The sequence below is a fragment of the Pristiophorus japonicus genome, chromosome 26, assembly GCF_044704955.1.
Source record: "Pristiophorus japonicus isolate sPriJap1 chromosome 26, sPriJap1.hap1, whole genome shotgun sequence".
NCBI lineage: Eukaryota > Metazoa > Chordata > Chondrichthyes > Pristiophoridae > Pristiophorus > Pristiophorus japonicus.
In genome coordinates this window covers 12,516,834-12,539,337 of record NC_092002.1, presented here as the reverse complement: position 1 = coordinate 12,539,337, position 22,504 = coordinate 12,516,834, and the positions used below count along the sequence as shown (strand labels likewise).

Here is a 22,504-nt window from a genome sequence, read left to right as displayed (position 1 = left end):
GTGAGGGATGCTTTCATCTGATTGGCCTAAATCGCTGTCAGTCAGCGGAAGGTCATCGCCCGCCTCTTCGCGACGCCGATTGGCTGCAAGCGAGGCGGACGCCTTCAGCTGATTGGCGCGGAGCGCTGTCAGTCACGCACGGGGCGGGCTGAGGCCGGGTGGGTGTGCGTGCGTTGCCGGGCGATGGAGGAGGCCGGCGGGGAGACGCAGCTGCTGCGGCCGTTCTGCTGCGAGCACAGCCTGCTCTCCAGGCCCGATGGCTCGGCCTGCTTCACGCAAGGTGGGTGGCTTGGGGGGAGAGGGAAGCTGCGGGACCCCCAGGCAACTGGAGGCCCACTTGGGCGGTGAGGCGTTTGGGCCCATCGTGTCTGTGCTAGCCCATTGCTAAACCCACCCACTCTCCCCATAGCCCTGCATCAATCCCACTAAATTACCAGCAGAGGTCTCACAGACTGTGCTTGTATTCCCTGGAATTTAGACGCCGAAAGGCTGATTTGATCGAAGTTTTCAAGATATTGAGGGGAACTGATAAAGAAAGACTTCTGAAATACTTGCATTTATATAGTGCCTTTCACGACCTCAGGATGTCAAACAGCGCTTTACAGCCAAGGAAAGAAAGAGTTGCATTTATATAGCGCCTTTCATGACCACCGGACAGCCAATGAAGTGCTTTTTGGAGTGTAGTCACTGGCACTGGGGCCCAGAAGAGGCGAGGGCCCAGGGGGCAGCACGGGCCCAGCCCACACTGTGCGATATGTGCGCGCACTAGGTCCGTGCAGCAGAGCTGGTCTCCGGTCGTCCTGGTTAACCCTTGCCACTGGACCAAGGCCTAGCTCTGTCAAGCCCGTGTGGTGGCTGGTGTGCAACGGTCACCCCACGTTAAAAAAAATCCACGCACAGGCATCTTCCACCCTTCAGGATGTAGTTCGGGATCTGGAATATTAGGTCCTTCATTGAAATACCTGTGAACTCATCCCTTTTTGGTGTGGAAGCTTCGAGAGAGCGCGAATGTGGGAAACACGGCAGACAATTTGCGCACAGCAAGCTCTCACACACAGCAATCAATGTGATAACGACCAGATAATCTGTTTTTTGTTGTGTTGATTGAGGGATAAATATTGGCCCCAAACCATCGGGGATAACTCCCCTGCTCTTCTTCGAAATAGTGCCACAGGATCCTTTTACATCCGCCTGAGAGAGAGCAGGCGGGGCCTCGGTTTAACGTCTCATCAGATACGATAAATAGAGAGAAACTATCTCCGCTGGTTGGGGATTCTAGGACTAGGGGGGCATCATCTTAAAAATTAGAGCCAGACCTTTCGGGAGTGAAGTTAGGAAACACTTCTACACGCAAAGGGTGTTAGCAGTTTGGAACTCTCTTCCACAAACGGCAATTAATGCCGGATCAATTGTCAACTTTAAATCTGAGATCGATAGGTTTTGTTAACCAAAGGTTTTAAGAGATATAGGCAACAAGTAGTGTCAATATGGCAGCAGTAGGGTCATAAGGCAGGAGCTCAAAGATAAAGGGCCGGTTACATTAGTCGGGGTAGTTTAGCCAGACCTCCAAATTATGCAAAGGAAATGGAAGAGAAATCTCCAGGCAGATTAGCGAGGTATCTGGGAGATATGAATGGTCCACTTTTTTTTGGAACAGGGAGAGAGTGAAAGGAGAAAAGGGGGGATGCAGACAGATCTCCCTTGAGCAGTACCTTAGTCGGCCTAATTAGGTGGCAGTGTTGTTCCATCTGGGTACTAGTAAGAACATGGATCGGGTAGATGAGCGAAGTGTCGAAGGTGCCGTCTTTCAGAGGAGACATTAAACCGAGGCCTCTTCTGCCCTCCGGGATGAATGTAAAGATTCCATGGCACTATTCCGAAGAAGAGCAGGGGAGTTATCCCCGGTGTCCTGGGCCAATATTTATCCCTCAATCAGCATAACAAAAACAGATTATCTGGTCATTATCACATTACTGTTTGTGGGAGCTTGCTGTGCGCAAATTGGCTGCCGCGTTTCCCACATTACAACAGTGACTACACGTTGAAAGTGACTAAACGCTTTGGAACGTCATGAGGTCGTGAAAGGCGCTATATAAATGCCACACTTTCTTCTTTTTCTCAGTGTTTCACAGCAGCGTAATTAATTCAAAAGTGGCACTAATTGATTATTTTTGTGTCATAATTCCAAGGATGGCTGGACTGTGATATGAGGAGAGACTGGATCAACTGGGCCTTTATTCACTGGAGTCTAGAAGGATGAGAGGGAATCTCATAGAAACGTATAAGATTCTGATGGGACTGGACAGGTTAGATGCGGGAAGAATGTTCCCGATGTTGGGGAAGTCCAGAACCAGGGGACATAGTCTTAGGATAAGAGGTAGGCCATTTAGGACTGAGATGAAGAGAAACTTTTTCACTGAGAGTTGTGAACCTGTGGAATTCCTTGCCACAGAGAGTTGTTGATGCCAGTTCATTGGATATATTCAAGAGGGAGTTAGATGTGGCCCTTACAGCTAAGGGGATCAAGGGGTATGGAGAGAAAGCAGGAAAGGGGTACTGAGGGAATGATCAGCCATGATCTTATTGAATGGTGCAGGCTCGAAGGGCCGAATGGCCTACTCCTGCACCTATGTTTCTATATTCTGGCAATTTTCACATCGGGGAGGGAGAGGGAGGGGTCAGCCGCAATACCTGCTTCACCAAATGGGTTAACAAGTTACCCAGACTTCAAGGGTTAAGTTACGAGGAGAGATTACACAAACTAGGGTTGTATTCCCTAGAATTTAGAAGGTTAAGGGGTGATCTGGTCGACGTTTTCAGGATATTAAGGGGAACTCGTGGGGTAGATGGAGTGAAACTATATCCGCTGGACTAGGGGGCATAGTTTAAAAATGAGGGCCAGACCTTTCAGGAGTGAAGATAGGAAACACTTCTGCACAGAAAGGGAGGTAGCAGTTTGGAACTTTATTCCACAAACAGCAATTGATGCTAGATTAATTATTAATGTTTAAATCTGAGATAGATAGCTTTTTGTTAACCAAATGTATTAAAGGGATATGGGGCAAAGGCAGATAGATGGAGTTGGGGTACAGATCAGCTGTGATCTGATTGAATGGCCGAACAGGCTCGAGGGGCTGAACATAAGAAATAGGAGCAGGAGTCGGCCATTTGACCCCTTGAGCCTGCTCTGCCATTTAATAAGATCATGGCTGACTGATCATGGACTCAGCTCCACTTCCCTGTCCGCTCCCCATAACCCTTTGCTCCCTTATCGCTCAAAAATCTGTCTATCTCCGTCTTAAATATATTCAATGACCCAGCCTCCACAGCTCCCTGGAGCAGAGAATTCCACAGATTTACAACCCTCAGAGAAGAAATTCCTCCTCATCTCTGTTTTAAATGGGCGGCCCCTTATTCTGAGACTATGTCCCCTAGTTAGTGGAAATATCCTCTCTGCATCCACCTTGTCGAGCCCCCTATTATCTTATACGTTTCGATAAGATCATCTCTTATTCTTCTGAACTCCAATGTATATAGGGCCAACCTATTCGACCTATTTTCATAAGTCAACCCCCTCATCTCCGGAATCAACCGAGTGAACCTCATCGTGTTCCTAAATCACATTGTCCCTCCGTAGCAATGCTCCCACAACCAGCGCCAGCGCACGCGTTCAACCTGTTGGGTCTTTTCTTTTACACCTCAGGGGACACGACAGTCCTGGCTGCAGTGTATGGGCCTGCAGAGGTGAAAGTCAGCAAAGAGATCTTCGACAAGGCCACGCTGGACGTCCTCCTGAAGCCGAAGGTCGGATTGCCGAGTAAGTGCCGGGTTTCCGAGAGACGGAGCTGGGGGAGGGCATGAGCAAGGTTGCTGGGTGCGGGCTCGGGGACGAAGTGGTTGCTAGGACGGAGAGCTGGTGAGGTACGGGATGGTTGCAGCTCGGTTTACACCGGATATACGGCACAGAAACAGGCCATTCGGCCCAACCAGTCCATGCCGGCGTTTATGCTCCACTCGAGCCTCCTCCCGTCTTTCCTCATCTAAATCTATCAGCATAACCCTCTATTCCCTTCTCCCCCATATACTTGTCCAGCCTCCCCTTAAATACATCGATACTATTCGCCTCAACCCCTCCCTGTGGCAGCGAGTTCCACATTCTCACCGCTCTCTGGGTAAAGAAGTTTCTTCTGAATTTCCTATTGGATTTCTCGGTGACGATCTTATATTGATGGCCTCTAGTTTTGCTCTTCCCCACAAGTGGAAACATTCTCTCTGTATCCACTCGATCAAAACCTTTCATCATTTTAAAGACCTCTATTAGGACACCCCTCAGCCTTCTTTTTTCTAGAGAAAAGAGACCCAGCCTGTTCATCTTTTCCAGAGATGTAAACCTTCTCATTTCTGGTATCATCCTTGTAAATCTTCTCTGCACCCTCTCCAGTGCCTCTATATCCTTTTTATAATATGGCGACAGGAACTGCATGCAGCATTCCAAGTGGTCTAACCAAGGTTCGATACAGGTTTAGCATAACTTCCCTACTTTTCAATTCAATCCCTCCAGAAATAAACCCTAGTTCCGGCCTTGCCAACCTGTGTCGCAACCTGTGGAGTGTTTTGTGGTCTGGGTGGGGGCAGTGGTCAGTGGGGAATCACTTTCTTCCAATGGGACTCTGTTTCCATGAGAAGTCTGACGCATATTGATTTATTTTTAGTGCTGAAAATACAGTCGAGCTCCTTAAGACCATTCCTGAATCGGGAATGGCTGTCTGCTGCTAAGGTTGGTGTATGTTAACTAGCCTGCTGCAGGTCCTCCACTTCCACTCTGACCTCGATTTCAAAATTCTCATCCTTGTTTACAAATCCCTCCATGGCCCTCGCCCCCTCCCTATCCCTGTAATCCCCTCCATTCCCCACAACCCTCCGTGATGTCTGCCCTCTTGAACATCCCTGATTATAATCACTTAACCATCGGTGGCTGTGCCTTCTGTTGCCTGGGCCCCAAGCTCTGGAACTCCCTGCCTAAACCTCTCTGCCTCTCTTTCCTCCTTCAAGACTCTCCTTAAAACCCACCTCTTTCACGCGCTAATTTCTACTTATGCGGCTCGGTGTCAAATTTTTTTAATCTCATAATACTCCTGTGAAGCGTCTTGGAACATTTCACTACATTAAAGGTGCTATATAAATACAAGTTGTTAAGCTCAAGGAACAGCTCCTCATCTCTCGATGAGGCACTTTACAGCCTTACAGACTCAACATTAAGTTCAACAATGTCCGATCAAAAGCACTGACCCCGTTTTTTAGGACAGCAGGTACTGATTCTGCCATTCCCATTTACACCTCTTCTAGACCCATCTTTTGTTTCTTTACCTGTCCCATTACCATCTCCTTTTGCCTCACGCCATCATCCCTTTTGTCACTTAATCTCTCCTGCCTTCCACCCGATCACAGACCTTCCCGTTCGTTCTTTCCTTCCCTTTCCCTGCACTTGCTTAAAACCTGTTGCATCTCTAACGTTTTCCAGTTCTGACGAAGGGTCATCGACCTGAAACGTTGACTGTTTCGCTCCCTGCAGCTGCTGCCTCACCCGCTGAGTACTTCCAGCATTTTTCCTGTTTTCACTCCGGCAGATTGTTAGGTGCGGTTCATTGCAGTGCATGCAAATTGCCACATGGTGGCAGCAGGCTACTGCCTGACAATAAGCAGAGGGTTCCTTCCCCCCCCCCCCCCCCCCCCATGCTGAGGCTCACTGGTTAAAGGGGAACATGCTGGTTCAGGGAGCGTTCTGGAGGTAGTCGGAGCTTGGAAACCAGCTTGTCTTATTTGGATGTCATTAAATATAAATGCAAGAGCAAATTGGTCACTGTAATAGAGCTTAATATTAAAAACCACAACCAGAAATTACATTTGAGGAGAGTTGAATGCAATCTCTCGTAGGCAGTCCCTCGGAGTCGAGGATGTCGTGCTTCCACACTAATATCACTTCTAAGGTGACTGATGAGACCAATGCAGGATCGACAGTCTCTGTCACAGGTGGGGCAGACAGTGGTCGGAGGGACGGGTGGGTGGGGGGCTTGGGTTGTCATGTGCTCCTTCCGCTGTTTGTGCTTGGCTTCAGCGTGCTCCCGACGAAGAGACTCGTAGTGTTTGGCGCCTTCGGGGAGGGGGGTCCCGCCCGACCTCCCCACGCGACTTCCTCCCGCCCCCCCCTCCCCTCGCAATCTTCTCCCCCCCTCCCCCATTCGCGGCCTTCCCCCACCCCCCCCCCGTGACCTTCTCCCCCCCTCGTGACCTTCTCCCCCCCTCGTGACTTTCTTCCCCCCCCTTGACCCCCCTCGTGACCTTCTTCCCCCCCCTTGACCTTCTTCCCCCCCCTTGACCTTACCCCCGTGACCTTCTCCCCCCCGTGACCTTCTCCCCCCGTGACCTTCTCTCCCCGTGACCTTCTCTCCCCGTGACCTTCTCTCCCCGTGACCTTCTCTCCCCGTGACCTTCTCCCCCCCGTGACCTTCTCCCCCCCCCGTGACCTTCTCCCCCCCCCGTGACCTTCTCCCCCCCCCGTGACCTTCTCCCCCCCCCCGTGACCTTCTCCCCCCCCGTGACCTTCTCCCCCCCCCGTGACCTTCTCCCCCCCCCGTGACCTTCTCCCCCCCCCGTGACCTTCTCCCCCCCCCGTGACCTTCTCCCCCCCCCGTGACCTTCTCCCCCCCCCGTGACCTTCTCCCCCCCCCGTGACCTTCTCCCCCCCCCGTGACCTTCTCCCCCCCCCGTGACCTTCTCCCCCCCCCGTGACCTTCTCCCCCCCCCGTGACCTTCTCCCCCCCCCGTGACCTTCTCCCCCCCCCGTGACCTTCTCCCCCCCCCGTGACCTTCTCCCCCCCCCGTGACCTTCTCCCCCCCCCGTGACCTTCTCCCCCCCCGTGACCTTCTCCCCCCCCCGTGACCTTCTCCCCCCCCGTGACCTTCTCCCCCCCCGTGACCTTCTCCCCCCCCCGTGACCTTCTCCCCCCCCGTGACCTTCTCCCCCCCCGTGACCTTCTCCCCCCCCGTGACCTTCTCCCCCCCCGTGACCTTCTCCCCCCCGTGACCTTCTCCCCCCCGTGACCTTCTCCCCCCCGTGACCTTCTCCCCCCCCGTGACCTTCTCCCCCCCCGTGACCTTCTCCCCCCCCGTGACCTTCTCCCCCCCCGTGACCTTCTCCCCCCCCGTGACCTTCTCCCCCCCCGTGACCTTCTCCCCCCCCGTGACCTTCTCCCCCCCCGTGACCTTCTCCCCCCCCGTGACCTTCTCCCCCCCCGTGACCTTCTCCCCCCCCGTGACCTTCTCCCCCCCCGTGACCTTCTCCCCCCCCGTGACCTTCTCCCCCCCCGTGACCTTCTCCCCCCCCGTGACCTTCTCCCCCCCCGTGACCTTCTCCCCCCCCGTGACCTTCTCCCCCCCCGTGACCTTCTCCCCCCCCGTGACCTTCTCCCCCCCCGTGACCTTCTCCCCCCCCGTGACCTTCTCCCCCCCCGTGACCTTCTCCCCCCCCGTGACCTTCTCCCCCCCCGTGACCTTCTCCCCCCCCGTGACCTTCTCCCCCCCCGTGACCTTCTCCCCCCCCGTGACCTTCTCCCCCCCGTGACCTTCTCCCCCCCGTGACCTTCTCCCCCCCCGTGACCTTCTCCCCCCCGTGACCTTCTCCCCCCCCGTGACCTTCTCCCCCCCGTGACCTTCTCCCCCCCCGTGACCTTCTCCCCCCCGTGACCTTCTCCCCCCCCGTGACCTTCTCCCCCCCCGTGACCTTCTCCCCCCCCGTGACCTTCTCCCCCCCCGTGACCTTCTCCCCCCCCGTGACCTTCTCCCCCCCCGTGACCTTCTCCCCCCCCGTGACCTTCTCCCCCCCCGTGACCTTCTCCCCCCCCCGTGACCTTCTCCCCCCCCCGTGACCTTCTCCCCCCCCGTGACCTTCTCCCCCCCGTGACCTTCTCCCCCCCGTGACCTTCTCCCCCCCCGTGACCTTCTCCCCCCCCGTGACCTTCTCCCCCCCCGTGACCTTCTCCCCCCCCGTGACCTTCTCCCCCCCCGTGACCTTCTCCCCCCCCGTGACCTTCTCCCCCCCCGTGACCTTCTCCCCCCCCGTGACCTTCTCCCCCCCCGTGACCTTCTCCCCCCCCGTGACCTTCTCCCCCCCGTGACCTTCTCCCCCCCCGTGACCTTCTCCCCCCCCGTGACCTTCTCCCCCCCCGTGACCTTCTCCCCCCCCGTGACCTTCTCCCCCCCCGTGACCTTCTCCCCCCCCGTGACCTTCTCCCCCCCCGTGACCTTCTCCCCCCCCGTGACCTTCTCCCCCCCCCGTGACCTTCTCCCCCCCCCGTGACCTTCTCCCCCCCCCCGTGACCTTCTCCCCCCCCCGTGACCTTCTCCCCCCGTGACCTTCTCCCCCCCCGTGACCTTCTCCCCCCCCGTGACCTTCTCCCCCCCCGTGACCTTCTCCCCCCCCGTGACCTTCTCCCCCCCCGTGACCTTCTCCCCCCCCGTGACCTTCTCCCCCCCCCCAGTGACCTTCTCTCCCCCCCGCGACCTTCCCCCGCCCCACCCCAAAGCCGTGGAGCTCTGCTGTTCCCATGCCGCCTGGGACCGGCTTGTGACTGGTGCTTAAAGGGGCAGCGCAACTGGAGCAAAACAATTTGGGAACCACAGTCGTCCAACATACAGAAATATGTTTTTATTTCTGACACACAGCAACACTCGGGTCGATATTTTCCTGTTCATCCCAGAATAATGTCAGGTCCTGGATGATGTTCGTCTCCCTGCTCTGGGAACGGACAGGACGGTGTTGGAGACCACGCCGCACATACCTGTCGAGGGCGTGTCGAGGGCGAGGGACACTCGACTGGGCCTCGGTAGCGTGTCGAGGGCGAGGGACACTCGACTGGGCCTCGGTAGCGTGTCGAGGGCGAGGGACACTCGACTGGGCCCCGGTAGCGTGTCGAGGGCGAGGGACACTCGACTGGGCCCCGGTAGCGTGTCGAGGGCGAGGGACACTCGACTGGGCCCCGGTAGCGTGTCGAGGGCGAGGGACACTCGACTGGGCCCCGGTAGCGTGTCGAGGGCGAGGGACACTCGACTGGGCCCCGGTAGCGTGTCGAGGGCGAGGGACACTCGACTGGGCCCCGGTAGCGTGTCGAGGGCGAGGGACACTCGACTGGGCCCCGGTAGCGTGTCGAGGGCGAGGGACACTCGACTGGGCCCCGGTATTGTGTCGAGGGCGAGGGACACTCGACTGAGCCCTGGTAGCGTGTCGAGGGCGAGGGACACTCGACTGGGCCCCGGTATTGTGTCGAGGGCGAGGGACACTCGACTGGGCCCCGGTAGCGTGTCGAGGGCGTGGGACACTCGACTGGGCCCCGGTATTGTGTCGAGGGCGAGGGACACTCGACTGGGCCCCGGTATTGTGTCGAGGGCGAGGGACACTCGACTGGGCCCCGGTATTGTGACGAGGGCGTGGGACACTCGACTGGGCCCCGGTAGCGTGTCGAGGGCGAGGGACACTCGACTGAGCCCCGGTAGCGTGACGAGGGCGTGGGACACTCGACTGGGCCCCGGTAGCGTGTCGAGGGCGAGGGACACTCGACTGGGCCCCGGTAGCGTGTCGAGGGCGAGGGACACTCGACTGGGCCCCGGTATTGTGTCGAGGGCGAGGGACACTCGACTGGGCCCCGGTATTGTGTCGAGGGCGAGGGACACTCGACTGGGCCCCGGTATTGTGTCGAGGGCGAGGGATACTCGACTGGGCCCCGGTAGCGTGTCGAGGGCGAGGGACACTCGACTGGGCCCCAGTATTGTGTCGAGGGCGAGGGATACTCGACTGGGCCCCGGTATTGTGTCGAGGGCGTGGGACACTCGACTGGGCCCCAGTATTGTGTCGAGGGCGTGGGACACTCGACTGGGCCCCAGTATTGTGTCGAGGGCGTGGGACACTCGACTGGGCCCCAGTATTGTGTCTAGGGCGAGGGACACTCGACTGGGCCCCGGTATTGTGTCGAGGGCGAGGGACACTCGACTGGGCCCCGGTATTGTGTCGAGGGCGAGGGATACTCGACTGGGCCCCGGTAGTGTGTCGAGGGCGTGGGACACTCGACTGGGCCCCAGTATTGTGTCGAGGGCGTGGGACACTCGACTGGGCCCCAGTATTGTGTCGAGGGCGAGGGACACTCGACTGGGCCCCGGTATTGTGTCGAGGGCGAGGGACACTCGACTGGGCCCCGGTATTGTGTCGAGGGCGAGGGATACTCGACTGGGCCCCGGTAGCGTGTCGAGGGCGTGGGACACTCGACTGGGCCCCGGTATTGTGTCGAGGGCGAGGGACACTCGACTGGGCCCCGGTATTGTGTCGAGGGCGAGGGACACTCGACTGGGCCCCGGTAGCGTGTCGAGGGCGTGGGACACTCGACTGGGCCCCAGTATTGTGTCGAGGGCGTGGGACACTCGACTGGGCCCCAGTATTGTGTCGAGGGCGTGGGACACTCGACTGGGCCCCAGTATTGTGTCGAGGGCGAGGGACACTCGACTGGGCCCCGGTATTGTGTCGAGGGCGAGGGACACTCGACTGGGCCCCGGTATTGTGTCGAGGGCGAGGGATACTCGACTGGGCCCCGGTAGCGTGTCGAGGGCGTGGGACACTCGACTGGGCCCCGGTATTGTGTCGAGGGCGAGGGATACTCGACTGGGCCCCGGTAGCGTGTCGAGGGCGAGGGACACTCGACTGGGCCCCAGTATTGTGTCGAGGGCGAGGGATACTCGACTGGGCCCCGGTATTGTGTCGAGGGCGTGGGACACTCGACTGGGCCCCAGTATTGTGTCGAGGGCGTGGGACACTCGACTGGGCCCCAGTATTGTGTCGAGGGCGTGGGACACTCGACTGGGCCCCAGTATTGTGTCTAGGGCGAGGGACACTCGACTGGGCCCCGGTATTGTGTCGAGGGCGAGGGACACTCGACTGGGCCCCGGTATTGTGTCGAGGGCGAGGGATACTCGACTGGGCCCCGGTAGTGTGTCGAGGGCGTGGGACACTCGACTGGGCCCCAGTATTGTGTCGAGGGCGTGGGACACTCGACTGGGCCCCAGTATTGTGTCGAGGGCGTGGGACACTCGACTGGGCCCCAGTATTGTGTCGGGGGCGAGGGACACTCGACTGGGCCCCGGTATTGTGTCGAGGGCGAGGGACACTCGACTGGGCCCCGGTATTGTGTCGAGGGCGAGGGATACTCGACTGGGCCCCGGTAGCGTGTCGAGGGCGTGGGACACTCGACTGGGCCCCGGTATTGTGTCGAGGGCGAGGGACACTCGACTGGGCCCCGGTATTGTGTCGAGGGCGAGGGACACTCGACTGGGCCCCGGTAGCGTGTCGAGGGCGTGGGACACTCGACTGGGCCCCAGTATTGTGTCGAGGGCGTGGGACACTCGACTGGGCCCCAGTATTGTGTCGAGGGCGTGGGACACTCGACTGGGCCCCAGTATTGTGTCGAGGGCGAGGGACACTCGACTGGGCCCCGGTATTGTGTCGAGGGCGAGGGACACTCGACTGGGCCCCGGTATTGTGTCGAGGGCGAGGGATACTCGACTGGGCCCCGGTAGCGTGTCGAGGGCGTGGGACACTCGACTGGGCCCCGGTATTGTGTCGAGGGCGAGGGACACTCGACTGGGCCCCGGTATTGTGTCGAGGGCGAGGGACACTCGACTGGGCCCCGGTAGCGTGTCGAGGGCGTGGGACACTCGACTGGGCCCCAGTATTGTGTCGAGGGCGAGGGACACTCGATTGGGCCCCAGTATTGTGTCGAGGGCGAGGGACACTCGATTGGGCCCCGGTTTGTTTTGGGCGCCTCTCCCAGCCACCCCGCTTCACTCCCGCCCTCTCTGTTTGCTCACCAGGTGTCGCCGAGAAGAGCAAGGAGCAGATGATCCGCAACACGTGTGAAGCCACCATCCTGACCGCTCTCCACCCGCGATCCTCCATCACCGTCGTGCTGCAGGTCATCCACGACGCCGGATCTGTATCCTGACGTGTCCATCGGTCGGCTCAGTGGGCAGCACCCTCCCCTCTGAGTCAGAAGGTTGTGGGCTCAAGTCCCACTCCAGAGACCTGAGCACAAACACCCAGGCTGTCACTCCCAGTGCAGAACTAGGGGGCACAGTCTCAGAATAAGGGGCCGCCCATTTAAAACTGAGATGAGGAAGAATTTCTTCTCTCTGAGGGTTGTAAATCTGTGGAATTCTCTGTCCCGGAGAGCTGAGGAGGCTGGGTCATTGAATATATTTAAGACAGAGATGGACAGATTTTTGAGCGATAAGGGAGTGAAGGGTTATGGGGAGCGGGCGGGGAAGTGGAGTTGAGTCCATGATCGGATCAGCCATGATTTTATTAAATGGCGGAGCAGGCTCGAGGGGCCATATGGCCTACTCCTGCTCCTATTTCTTATGTTCGTATTAAATCAGGGGCTGCTTCTCATGACGGCTGAGGGCCAACTGCACGGGAATCTTTTTCAGCCCTGTTTATGAAGGAAAATATATAATCCTCTGTGTTTTTTTAACTCCTCTGTTAGCAAGGAAGCTAGAAATTATCATTTGTATCCAGTGACTCCGATGAAAGGAGTGGGTGCGAAGTTGTGCTTTTCATGCCTGTTTTTATTATCCGCTTACTAACCCCATTTACTTCGATACGATCCATAACAAAATGTTTCAGGATTGTGTTTTTTTTCAACTGAAGAAAATATATGGTTTCAAAGGGCTTGCAGCTGAGAGTATGTGTTCCTCTAGCTGGGGAGTCTAGAACTAGGGGTCACAATCTCACGGCAACTTCCATTCTCTTACATCCACCTGAGAGAGCAGACGGGGCCTCGGTTTAACGTCTCATCCGAAAGACGGCACCTCCGACAGTGCGGCGCTCCCTCAGCACTGCCCTGGGAGTGTCGGCCTGGATTTTTGTGCTCAAGCCTCTGGGACTTGAACCCACGACCTTCTGACTCAGAGGCGAAGGTGCTGCCCACTGAGACACGGCTAGCGCCTCTCCACGGGTTTAATTTTTACAGCTTGCTGCATTTGACGTGCGAGAAGCATCGCAAATATTCTCTGCGGTGCAGTTCTATGCGCTCCACAAATTCTGCCCTCGTGAACGTCCCTGATTATAATCGCTCAACCATCGGTGGCCGTGCCTTCAGCTGCCTGGGCCCCAAGCTCTGGAACTCCCTGCCTAACCCCCTCCGCCTCTCGACCATTCCTCCTTTAAGACGCTCCTTAAAACCTACCTCTTTGACCAAGCTTTTGGTCACCTGCGCTAATTTCTTCTTCTGTGGCTCGGTGTCAAATTTATTTGCTTTGTTTTATAACACCGCTGTGAAACGCCTAGGGACGTTTTACTACGTTAAAGGCGCTAGATAAACACCGCGGAAGAGAAATCTGCAACAGCAAAGTCGCTTTATGGTATTTGACGCTTTGTCGCGCGCCCTTTCTGTCTTTCCAATCCAACCCGCTCACACCTCTCTCCCTCCCCTCACCCCCCAAACCTTTGTCTGGCTGCGCGCCATTTTGTGCCTCGTGTGTTTTTGAAGTTTCCGTCGCCCGGGGGGGAGATCCTTAACTGACTGGACCAGCTGCTGTCATGCTGCCTGAATGCAGCCTGCATGGCGCTGATGGATGCTGGGCTGCCGATGAAGAGCGTTTTCTGCGGGATCACGTGCGTGATCGACTCGGGCGGAGACATCCTTTTCGATCCGACGACCAAGATGGAGAAGGTTGGTGCTGCGGGCAACCCCTGGGCAGTAAAGTCCTAGCTGGCGTGGGCAGCCTGCCCGATTTTAAATGAACAAGGTCACCTCGAAACGCGGGAAAATAACGCATCCCCATTGTCGTCGGGAATTTGCATTTATATCGTATCCTCGGGGCATCCCATCTGTTTTTCGGGGCGTTGATCGAAAGAGCACTGCCAACCAAAGCATTCTGTACCTTTCGTTTCTATATCGGAGCCTGGGTTTAATGTCTCGCCTGAAAGACGGTACCTCTTGAAAGAACGAAAGACTTGCATTTATATAGCGCCTTTCACGACCATCGGACGTCTCAAAGCGCTTTACAGCCAATAGAGTGTAGTCAGTGTTGTAATGTGGGAAACGTGGCAGCCAACTTGTGCACAGCAAGCTCCCACACACAGCAATGAGATAATGACCAGATCATCTGTTTTTGTTATGTTGATTGAGGGATAAATATTAACCAGGACACCGGGGAGAACTCCCCTGTTCTTCTTTGAAATCGATTAGTGGGAAAGCAGGTTGTGGAGAGGACACAGAGAGGCCGCAAAGAGATTTAGATAGGTTAAGCGAATGGGCTAAGGTTTGGCAGATGGAATACAATGTCGGAAAGTGTGAGGTCATCCACCTTGGGGGAAAAAAAACAGTAAAAGGGAATATTATTTGAATGGGGAGAAACTACAACATGCTGTGGTGCAGAGGGACCTGGGGGTCCTTGTGCATGAATCCCAAAAGGTTAGTTTGCAGGTGCAGCAGGTAATCAGGAAGGTGAATGGAATGTTGGCCTTCATTGCGAGAGGGATGGAGTACAAAAGCAGGGAGGTCCTGCTGCAACTGTACAGGGTATTGGTGAGGCCGCACCTGGAGTACTGCGTGCAGTTTTGGTCACCTTACTTAAGGAAGGATATACTGGCTTTGGAGGGGGTACAGAGACAATTCACAAGGCTGATTCCGGAGATGAGGGGGTTACCTTATGATGATCGATTGAGTAGACTGGGTCTTTACTCGTTGGAGTTCAGAAGGATGAGGGGTGATCTTATAGAAACATTTAAAATAATGAAAGGGATAGACAAGATAGAGGCGGAGAGGTTGTTTCAACTGGCCAGGGAGACTAGAACTAGGGGGCACAGCCTCAAAATACGGAGGAGCCAATTTAAAACCGAGTTGAGAAGGAATTTCTTCTCCCAGAGGGTTGTGAATCTGTGAAATTCTCTGCCCAAGGAAGCAGTTGAGGCTAGCTCATTGAATGTATTCAAATCACAGATAGATAGATTTTTAACCAATAAAGGAATTAAGGGTTACGGGGAGCGGGCGGGTAAGTGGAGCTGAGTCCACGGCCAGATCAGCCGTGATCTTGTTGAATGGCGGAGCAGGCTCGAGGGGCTAGATGGCCTACTCCTGGTCCTAATTCTTATGTTCTTATAGTGCCCTGGGATCTTTTACATCCACTTGGAAAGAGCAGACGGGGCCTCGGTTTAACATCTCATCTGAAAGACGGCACCTCCGACAGTGCAGCACTCCCTCAGCGCTGCACTGGGAGTGTCAGCCTGGATTTTTGTGCTCCAGTCGCTGGAGTGGGACTCGAACCCACAACCTCCTGACTCGGCGAGTGTGCTGCCCACTGAGACACTTCTGGCACGTCGCTCAGTTGTGGTACCTAAACCCCCACAACCTTTGATTCTGGCTGCCAACTGACCCAAGATGGCACCGAAGTAAAGGTGTAGAGCTGTCAGTCCTCTGGGAACGGGTTGTTTAATTAACGCTGGTGAAAGTTGCTGATCTTGCACGCTATGCCACTAACTGCACAGTGGGGAAAGCCCCTGTCTAATTCCTGGGTGTATTGTTTCAGGAAGCGGCTGCTGTTTTCACGTTCTCCATCAACAGTGTTGAGAAGCAATTGCTGATGTCGTCCACAAAAGGGTCATATTCTGTGGAGGAGGTACGTGTATAAAGGTCTCGCGGCTTTGTCATAACCTAAGATAAGAATTCGGAGCAGGAGTCAGCGATATAGCCCCTCGAGTCTGCTCCGCCATTCAATATCACGGCTGATCTCCAACCTTAACTCGAGAGTTTAGAAGAATGAGAGGTGATCTCATTGAAACATACAACATTCTTACAGGGATTGACCGGGTAGATGCAGGGAGGATGTTTCCCCCCGGGCTAGGAAGTCTAGAACCAGGGGTCACAGTCTCAGAATAAGGGGTCGGCCATTTAGGACTGAGATGAGGAGAAATTTCTTCGCTCAGAGGGTGGTGAGTCTTTGGAATTCTCTACCCCAGAGGGCTGTGGAGGCTCAGTGGTTGAGTATATTCAAGACAGAGTTTGTTAGATTTTTGAATATTAAGGGAATCAAGGGATATAGGGATAGTGCAGGCAAGTGGAATTGAGGTCGAAGATCAGCCAGGATCTTGTTAAATGGCGGAGCAGGCTCGAGGGGCCGAATGACCTACTCCTGCTCCTAATTCTTTTAATAATGTGCTTAACTCCACTTTCCCACCCGATCTCCATATCCCTTGATTCCCCTAGAGTCTGAAAATCTTATCGATCTCAGCCTTGAATATACTCAACGATTCAGCATTCACAGCCAAGTCCAAAGATTCATAACCTGCCCCCGAGTGAAAAAATTCTTCCTCGTCTCAGTTCTAAATGGCCTGAGACTGTGACCCCTAGCTCTAAACTCTCCAGCCAGGGGAAACAACCTCTCAACATCTACCCTGCCTCAGAGAGCTGTGGAAGACTGGACGTTGAATATATTTAAGGCGGAGATAGACAGATTTTTGAGCGATATGGGACTTAAAGGGTTATGGGGGACGGGCAGGGAAGTGGAGCTGAGTCCATGATCGGATCAGCCATGATCTTATTGAATGGCGGAGCAGGCTCGAGGGGCCAGATGGCCTAATCCTGCTCCTATTTCTTATGTTCTCTGCCCAAAAGTGCCTCCACCACCACCTACAAGGTATAAGTGCAATGGAACACTCTCCACCTACCTGGATGAGTGCAGCTCCATCAATACTCGAGAAGCTCGACACCATCCAGGACAAAGCAGCCCGCTTGCTCAATTTCCCCCTCCACCACCTTCAACACTCACTCTCCCTCCACCACCGGCGCCCCCTGGCTGCAGTGTGCACCGTCTGCAAGACGCACTGCAGCAACTCGCCAAGGCTTCTTCGGCAGCACCTCCCAAACCCGCGACCTCTACCGCCTAGAAGGACAAGGGCAGCAGGCGCATGGGAACACCACCACCTCCACGTTCCCCTCCGAGTCACACATCTTGGAAATATATTGTCGTTGGATCAAAATCCTGGGACTCCCTCCCTAACAATGCTGTGGGAGCACCTTCAGATACTTGTTCTGTATATATTTAAAAACAATCTTTCATCTGCGCAACTTTTCACATTGTACATAGAATTTACAGCACATAAACAGGCAGCTCCACACAAGCCTCCTCCCATTTCCGATTTAATCTCAGCGCATCCATGTTCCCTTCCATTCCTTTCTCCCTCTTGTACCTATCTAGCTCCCCCCTTAAATGGATCCACTATTAGCTGCGATTACTCCATTATAAATTCTTGTGTCTGCTTTTATAATAACTTGTTGTCGCAGTGTAATTATACCTTCTTTCTCTCCCTGCCTCCGCTGCCCCCCCCCCTCCACTCCAGTGATGACAAAATGGGACCAAATGGATAGCTGTTCCGGAGAGAAGGCACTGCTGGTGTGGGTTAAATGGCTTCCATGTGTGCTGCAAGATTCTGCAGTAATGACCTGGATGTGCCTGTTAGACTACTTCCCCTTATAGAATCAGAGAATGGTTACAGCACAGAAGGAGGCCATTCGGCCCGTCGAGCCCGTGCCGGCTCTCTGCAAGAGCCCCTCAGCCAGTCCCACTCCCCCGCCCTTTCCCCCATAGTCCAACAATTTTTTTTTCCTTCAGGTCCTTATCCAACTCCCCTTTAAACGATAAAATTGAGCCTGCCTCCACCACCCCTTCAGGCAGTGCGTTCCAGATCCTAACCACTCGCTGCGTAATATAAGTATTTTCTTATGCTGCCTTTGGTTCTTCTGCCAATCGTCTTAAATCTGTGTCCTCTGGTTCTCGACCCTTCCACCAATGGGAACAGTTTCTCTCTCTCTCTACTCTACGCATGATTTGGAACATCTCGATCAAATCTCCTCTCAACCTTCTCTGCTCCAAGGAGAACAACCCCAGCTTCTCCAGTCTATCCACAGAACCGAAGTCCCTCATCCCTGGAACCATTCTCGTAAATCTTTTCTGCGCCCTCTCTAAGGCCTTCACATCCTTCCTAAAGTGTGGTGCCCAGAATTGGACACAATAGTCCAGTTGGGGCCGAACCAGCATTTTATGCAGGTTCATCATAACTTCCATACTCTCTACCTCTGTTGATGAAATTCTTATGGAGTACTGGAGCTGCGGCCTTCGAGGCTAGGCTAGATTAAACACCGCTCCGGTTCAGTGTGCCGTGCTGCTGGCTTGTTCCTCATTCTCCTCGTGAGCAGCTCCAGGGGCGATCTCATTTTGAGATCTCCAGATTGTCCGCCTTTGCAGCCCTGCACCTTGGAGAGAAACAGCCCCAGCGGGCACCAGACACCTTCCTGCGCCTCCCGCGGTAATCCTTCGGGTGTGAGCCTCGAAGTGACGCCGAGGTATTCGACTGTGAGAGCATCACAGCCGAGCCCCATCCTGTGCTTGCGTGACATCCGCGCACACCTTCCTTGCGGAGCAGGCTCGAGGCATCGAAGGGCCGCCTCCTGCTCCTAGCTCTTATGTTCTATTAGGACACGCTGGGTCGCGATCAGGGGCAGAACCTTGGCTGATTTTTCTGGGGTCTTTTAGCCCAGGAAGCCGAGAACAATTTTACTGACACTGTGACCAACATCAGCAATTAGCATGGGGGGGTGGCGGAGAGGAACCCCGGGGGGGGGGGGGGGGAGAGGAACCTCGGGGGGGGGGGGGGGGGGGGGGGGACCTGGTGGGCCTCCGCCGGCCTTGTGTGGCTCAGTGCCAAATTATCACCGCACTTAACCAGTTGCATAGATTGTCGGAGAAAACCACATGCAGACAGAGCTGGCTTCAGTGCGTCCATCCCTCTGGAAAAGCTGCTGGGGGTGGGGGGTAAAGGGGGGCGGGGGCAGGACACAGATACCAGTTTGTGCAGATCATTGCACTGTCCTGTTCGAAGGTCAGACAAGAATTGAAAAGATTAAGTGAGCTCTTGTCCTGAACATTAAAAGCAGTTATCGACCTGCTCAGCACTGGCTAACGACTCGCGACTAAAACCCGTTAATTAGATTGTGCAGCCTGCGTCTGGCAGTAATTGGCACTTTAATGCAAATTAGTTCTATTTGCAGAGAAAAGACTTCGATTGCTTCATCTCTCATCTGGAGCCTTATCGTTAACCTCTTGCTGAATATAAATGAGCTCATTTAAAAAATTCAATCAGATAAAGCAGCAAATTTGAGGAGGCAGAGTTTCCAATGAGGAAAGGTTCAGAAGAATGAGAGGTGATCTTATCGAAACGTGTAAGATTATGAGGGGGCTTGCCGAGGTGGATGCAGAGAGGATGTTTCCACTGATAGGGGAGACTAGAACTAGGGGGCATAATCTTAGAATAAGGGGCCGCCCATTTAAAACTGAGATGAGGAGGAATTTCTTCTCTGAGGGTTGTAAATCTGCGGAATTCGCTGCCTCAGAGAGCTGTGGAAGCTGGGACATTGAATAAATTTAAGACAGAGATAGACAGCTTCTTAACCGATAAGGGAATAAGGGGTTATGGGGAGCAGGCGGGGAAGTGGACCTGAGTCCATGATCGGATCAGCCATGATCTTATTAAATGGTGGAGCAGGCTCGAGGGGCCGTATGGCCTACTCCTGCTCCTATTTCTTATGTTCTTTCTGATTGGTCACATCGAATTTGGACGGGGAGGTGGCGGGGGGGCTGTGAGGGAAAGAATTCCAGCTAGCTGGTGTGACCCCCTCCACCTGAAATCTTTTACGTCCACCTGAGAGAACAGATGGAGTCCTCGATTCAACATGTCATCCGTAAGACGGCACCTCCGACAGTGCAACACTCCCTCAGCACTGCACTGGGATTATGTGCTCAAGTCTCTCGAGTGGGACTTGAACCCACAACCTTCTGACTCAGAGGCGAGAGTGATACCCACTGAGCCACGGCTGACTTTATATTGACAACGTTCCCTTCCACGACATTCAGTGTTTAAATACGTGGGCCCCTCCTCTGGGTCATAGAAACTTAGAAAATAGGAGCAATAGTAGGCTATTCGGCCCTTCGAGCCTGCACCGCCATTCAATATGATCATGGCTGATCCTCTATCTCAACACCATATTCCCGCTTATTCCCCATACCCCTTGATGCCTTTTGTTTCTAGAAATCTATCTATCTCCCTCTTAAATATATTCAGTGACTTGCCCTCCACAGACTTCTGTGGTAGAGAATTCCACAGGTTCACCACCTCGGTCCTAAACTTCCTAACCCGTATCCTGAGACTGTGACCCCCTTGTTCTAGACTTCCCAGCCCGGGGAAATATCCTCCCCGCATCCAGTCTGTCCAACCCAGTCAGAACTTTTTACATTTCAATGAGATCCCCTCTCATTCTTCTAAACTCTAGTGACTACAGGCCTAGTCGACCCAATCTCTCCTCATACGACAGTCCTGCCATCCCAGGAATCAGTCTGGTGAACCTTCGTTGCACTCCCTCTATGGCAAGTATATCCTTTCTTAGGTAAGGAGACCAAAACTGCACACACTACTCCAGGTGCGGTCTCACCAAGGCCAAAGACATCCTTGCTCCTGTACTCAAATCCTCTTGCAATGAAGGCCAACATACCATTTGCCTTCCTAACTGCTTGCTGCACCTGCAGGTTTGCTGTCAATGACTGGTGTACAAGGACACCCAGGTCCCTCTGTACATCGACACTTCCCAAGCCATCACCATTTAAAGTGAAGAAAGCAAATGGCATGTTGGTCTTCATAGCAAGAGAATTTGAGTATAGGAGCAGAGAGGTCTTGTTGCAGTTGTACAGGGCCTTTGTGAGACCACACCTTGAGTATTGTGTTGTGTACAGTTTTGGTCTCCTAATCTGAGGAAGGACATTCTGAGGGAGTGCAGCGAAGGTTCACCAGACTGATTCCCGGGATGGAAGGACTGACATATGAAGAAAGACTGGATTGACTAGGCTTATATTCACTGGAATTTAGAAGAATGAGAGGGGATCTCATAGAAGCATATAAAAATTTTGACAGGATTGAACAGATGCAGGAAGAATGTTCCCGATGTTGGGGAAGTCCAGAACCAGGCGTCACAGTCTAAGGATAAGGGCTAAGGATATAGGACCGAGATGAGGACCCAGAGAATTGTGAACCTGTGGAATTCTCTACCACAGAAAGTTGAGTTCAGTTTGTTGGATATATTCAAAAGGGAGTTAGATGTGGCCCTTATGGCTAAAGGGATCAAGGGGTATGGAGAGAAAGCAGGAATGGGGTACTGAGGTTGCATGATCAGCCATGATCATATTGAATGGTGGTGCAGGCTCGAAGGGCCGAATGGCCTGCTCCTGCACCTATTTTCTATGTTTCTAAATAAAACGTTATGTTTTTCCTATCAAAGTGGATAACTTCACATTTATCCATGTTATACTGCATCTGCCATGTGTTTACGCTCAGGGGAGGTGAGAGACACTCCACAACGTTGCTAACGCTCTGACCTTCTCTCGCAGCTCCAGCAGTGCGTGGCCATGTGCCAGAAAGCGGCGGAGAAGATCTTTCAGTTCTACAGGGACTCGGTGAGCAGGAAGTACTCGAAACTGAGCGAGTAGCGACTGGAGCGGCAGTGTGCGGAGGGGGGGGCCTTCAGGGACACGTCCTGTCGCGCGTGTGCGGGACGAGACCCACAGAGACATTCTCCGGTGAAGAGCAGCCATCGTCTTCGCTCGTACTCCGCCGTCCTAAGCCTCCGCGGTAACCCTAGGTCGAACCTGCGGGCACGTGGGTATTCCGAGCCGGCGAGCGCCTGAGTGAAAGGAGGCCAATTCTCCCCTGGCCCAGCATTCTGACTCACTACATGGAATGTGTCGAACACCCACTAAACACGTATCTGGCAATCGGGAGGAAGGAACCCTTTTTTAAAAATAAATAAATAAAATTCAATACCAAGGAAATTTAGTTGGTTTCATGCTAATTTTACATTTAACAAACCACTTCCAGCCACACAGTGGTTGCTGAACAAGTAAAAGTCTAGTTCCATTTACCCACTGCCGTTAGACAGAGATGTTATCGAAATGGTAACCGGGGCCTCAACGCCAGGCCTGGGATCATTGCCCGCCTGTGGTCTTTCACTGATTGTTTTGTAACACAACTGTGTCTGCATCCTGTATTTTTAACACAATTGTAGCCTTGAGTCAATTTTCTTCCCACTCCTGACGGCGCTGCCACTCACTGGGGAGTGCGTTCCCCTGGATAGTGACTCTCACTGGGGAATGGCGCTCACTGGGGAACAGGGTCCACAGGCACTGACTCTCACTGGGGAATGGTTCTCCGGGCACTGACTCTCACTGGGGAACAGGTTCCCCGGGATACTGACTCTCACTGGGGAATGGCGCTCACTGGGGAACAGGGTCCACAGGCACTGACACTCACTGAGGAATGGTTCCCCGGGCACTGACTCTCACTGGGGAATGGTTCCCCGGGCAC

The 22,504-nt window shown here is 54.4% G+C and overlaps 1 protein-coding gene across 1 annotated transcript; it reads left to right on the top strand.

Annotated features, from left to right (window-relative positions):
* The first annotated feature begins 151 nt into the window (after positions 1-151).
* Positions 152-21,972, top strand: exosc5 (exosome component 5). The gene is made up of 6 exons (XM_070867600.1): positions 152-280; positions 3,704-3,817; positions 11,911-12,032; positions 13,629-13,769; positions 15,628-15,717; positions 21,532-21,972. Exons 1-6 carry the CDS (start codon positions 184-186, stop codon positions 21,628-21,630), a joined length of 663 nt encoding a protein of 220 aa, XP_070723701.1. The 5' UTR covers positions 152-183; the 3' UTR covers positions 21,631-21,972.
* The last annotated feature ends 532 nt before the right edge of the window (positions 21,973-22,504 follow it).

Coding starts and splice junctions, on each gene's coding strand:
- exosc5 (XM_070867600.1), top strand. CDS start 184: ATGGAGGAGGCCGGCGGGGAGACGCAGCTGCTGCGGCCGTTCTGCTGC. Junction 12,033..13,628: donor TCATCCACGACGCCGGATCT/GTATCCTGACGT, acceptor TGACTGGACCAG/CTGCTGTCATGCTGCCTGAA. Junction 13,770..15,627: donor CGACGACCAAGATGGAGAAG/GTTGGTGCTGCG, acceptor GTATTGTTTCAG/GAAGCGGCTGCTGTTTTCAC.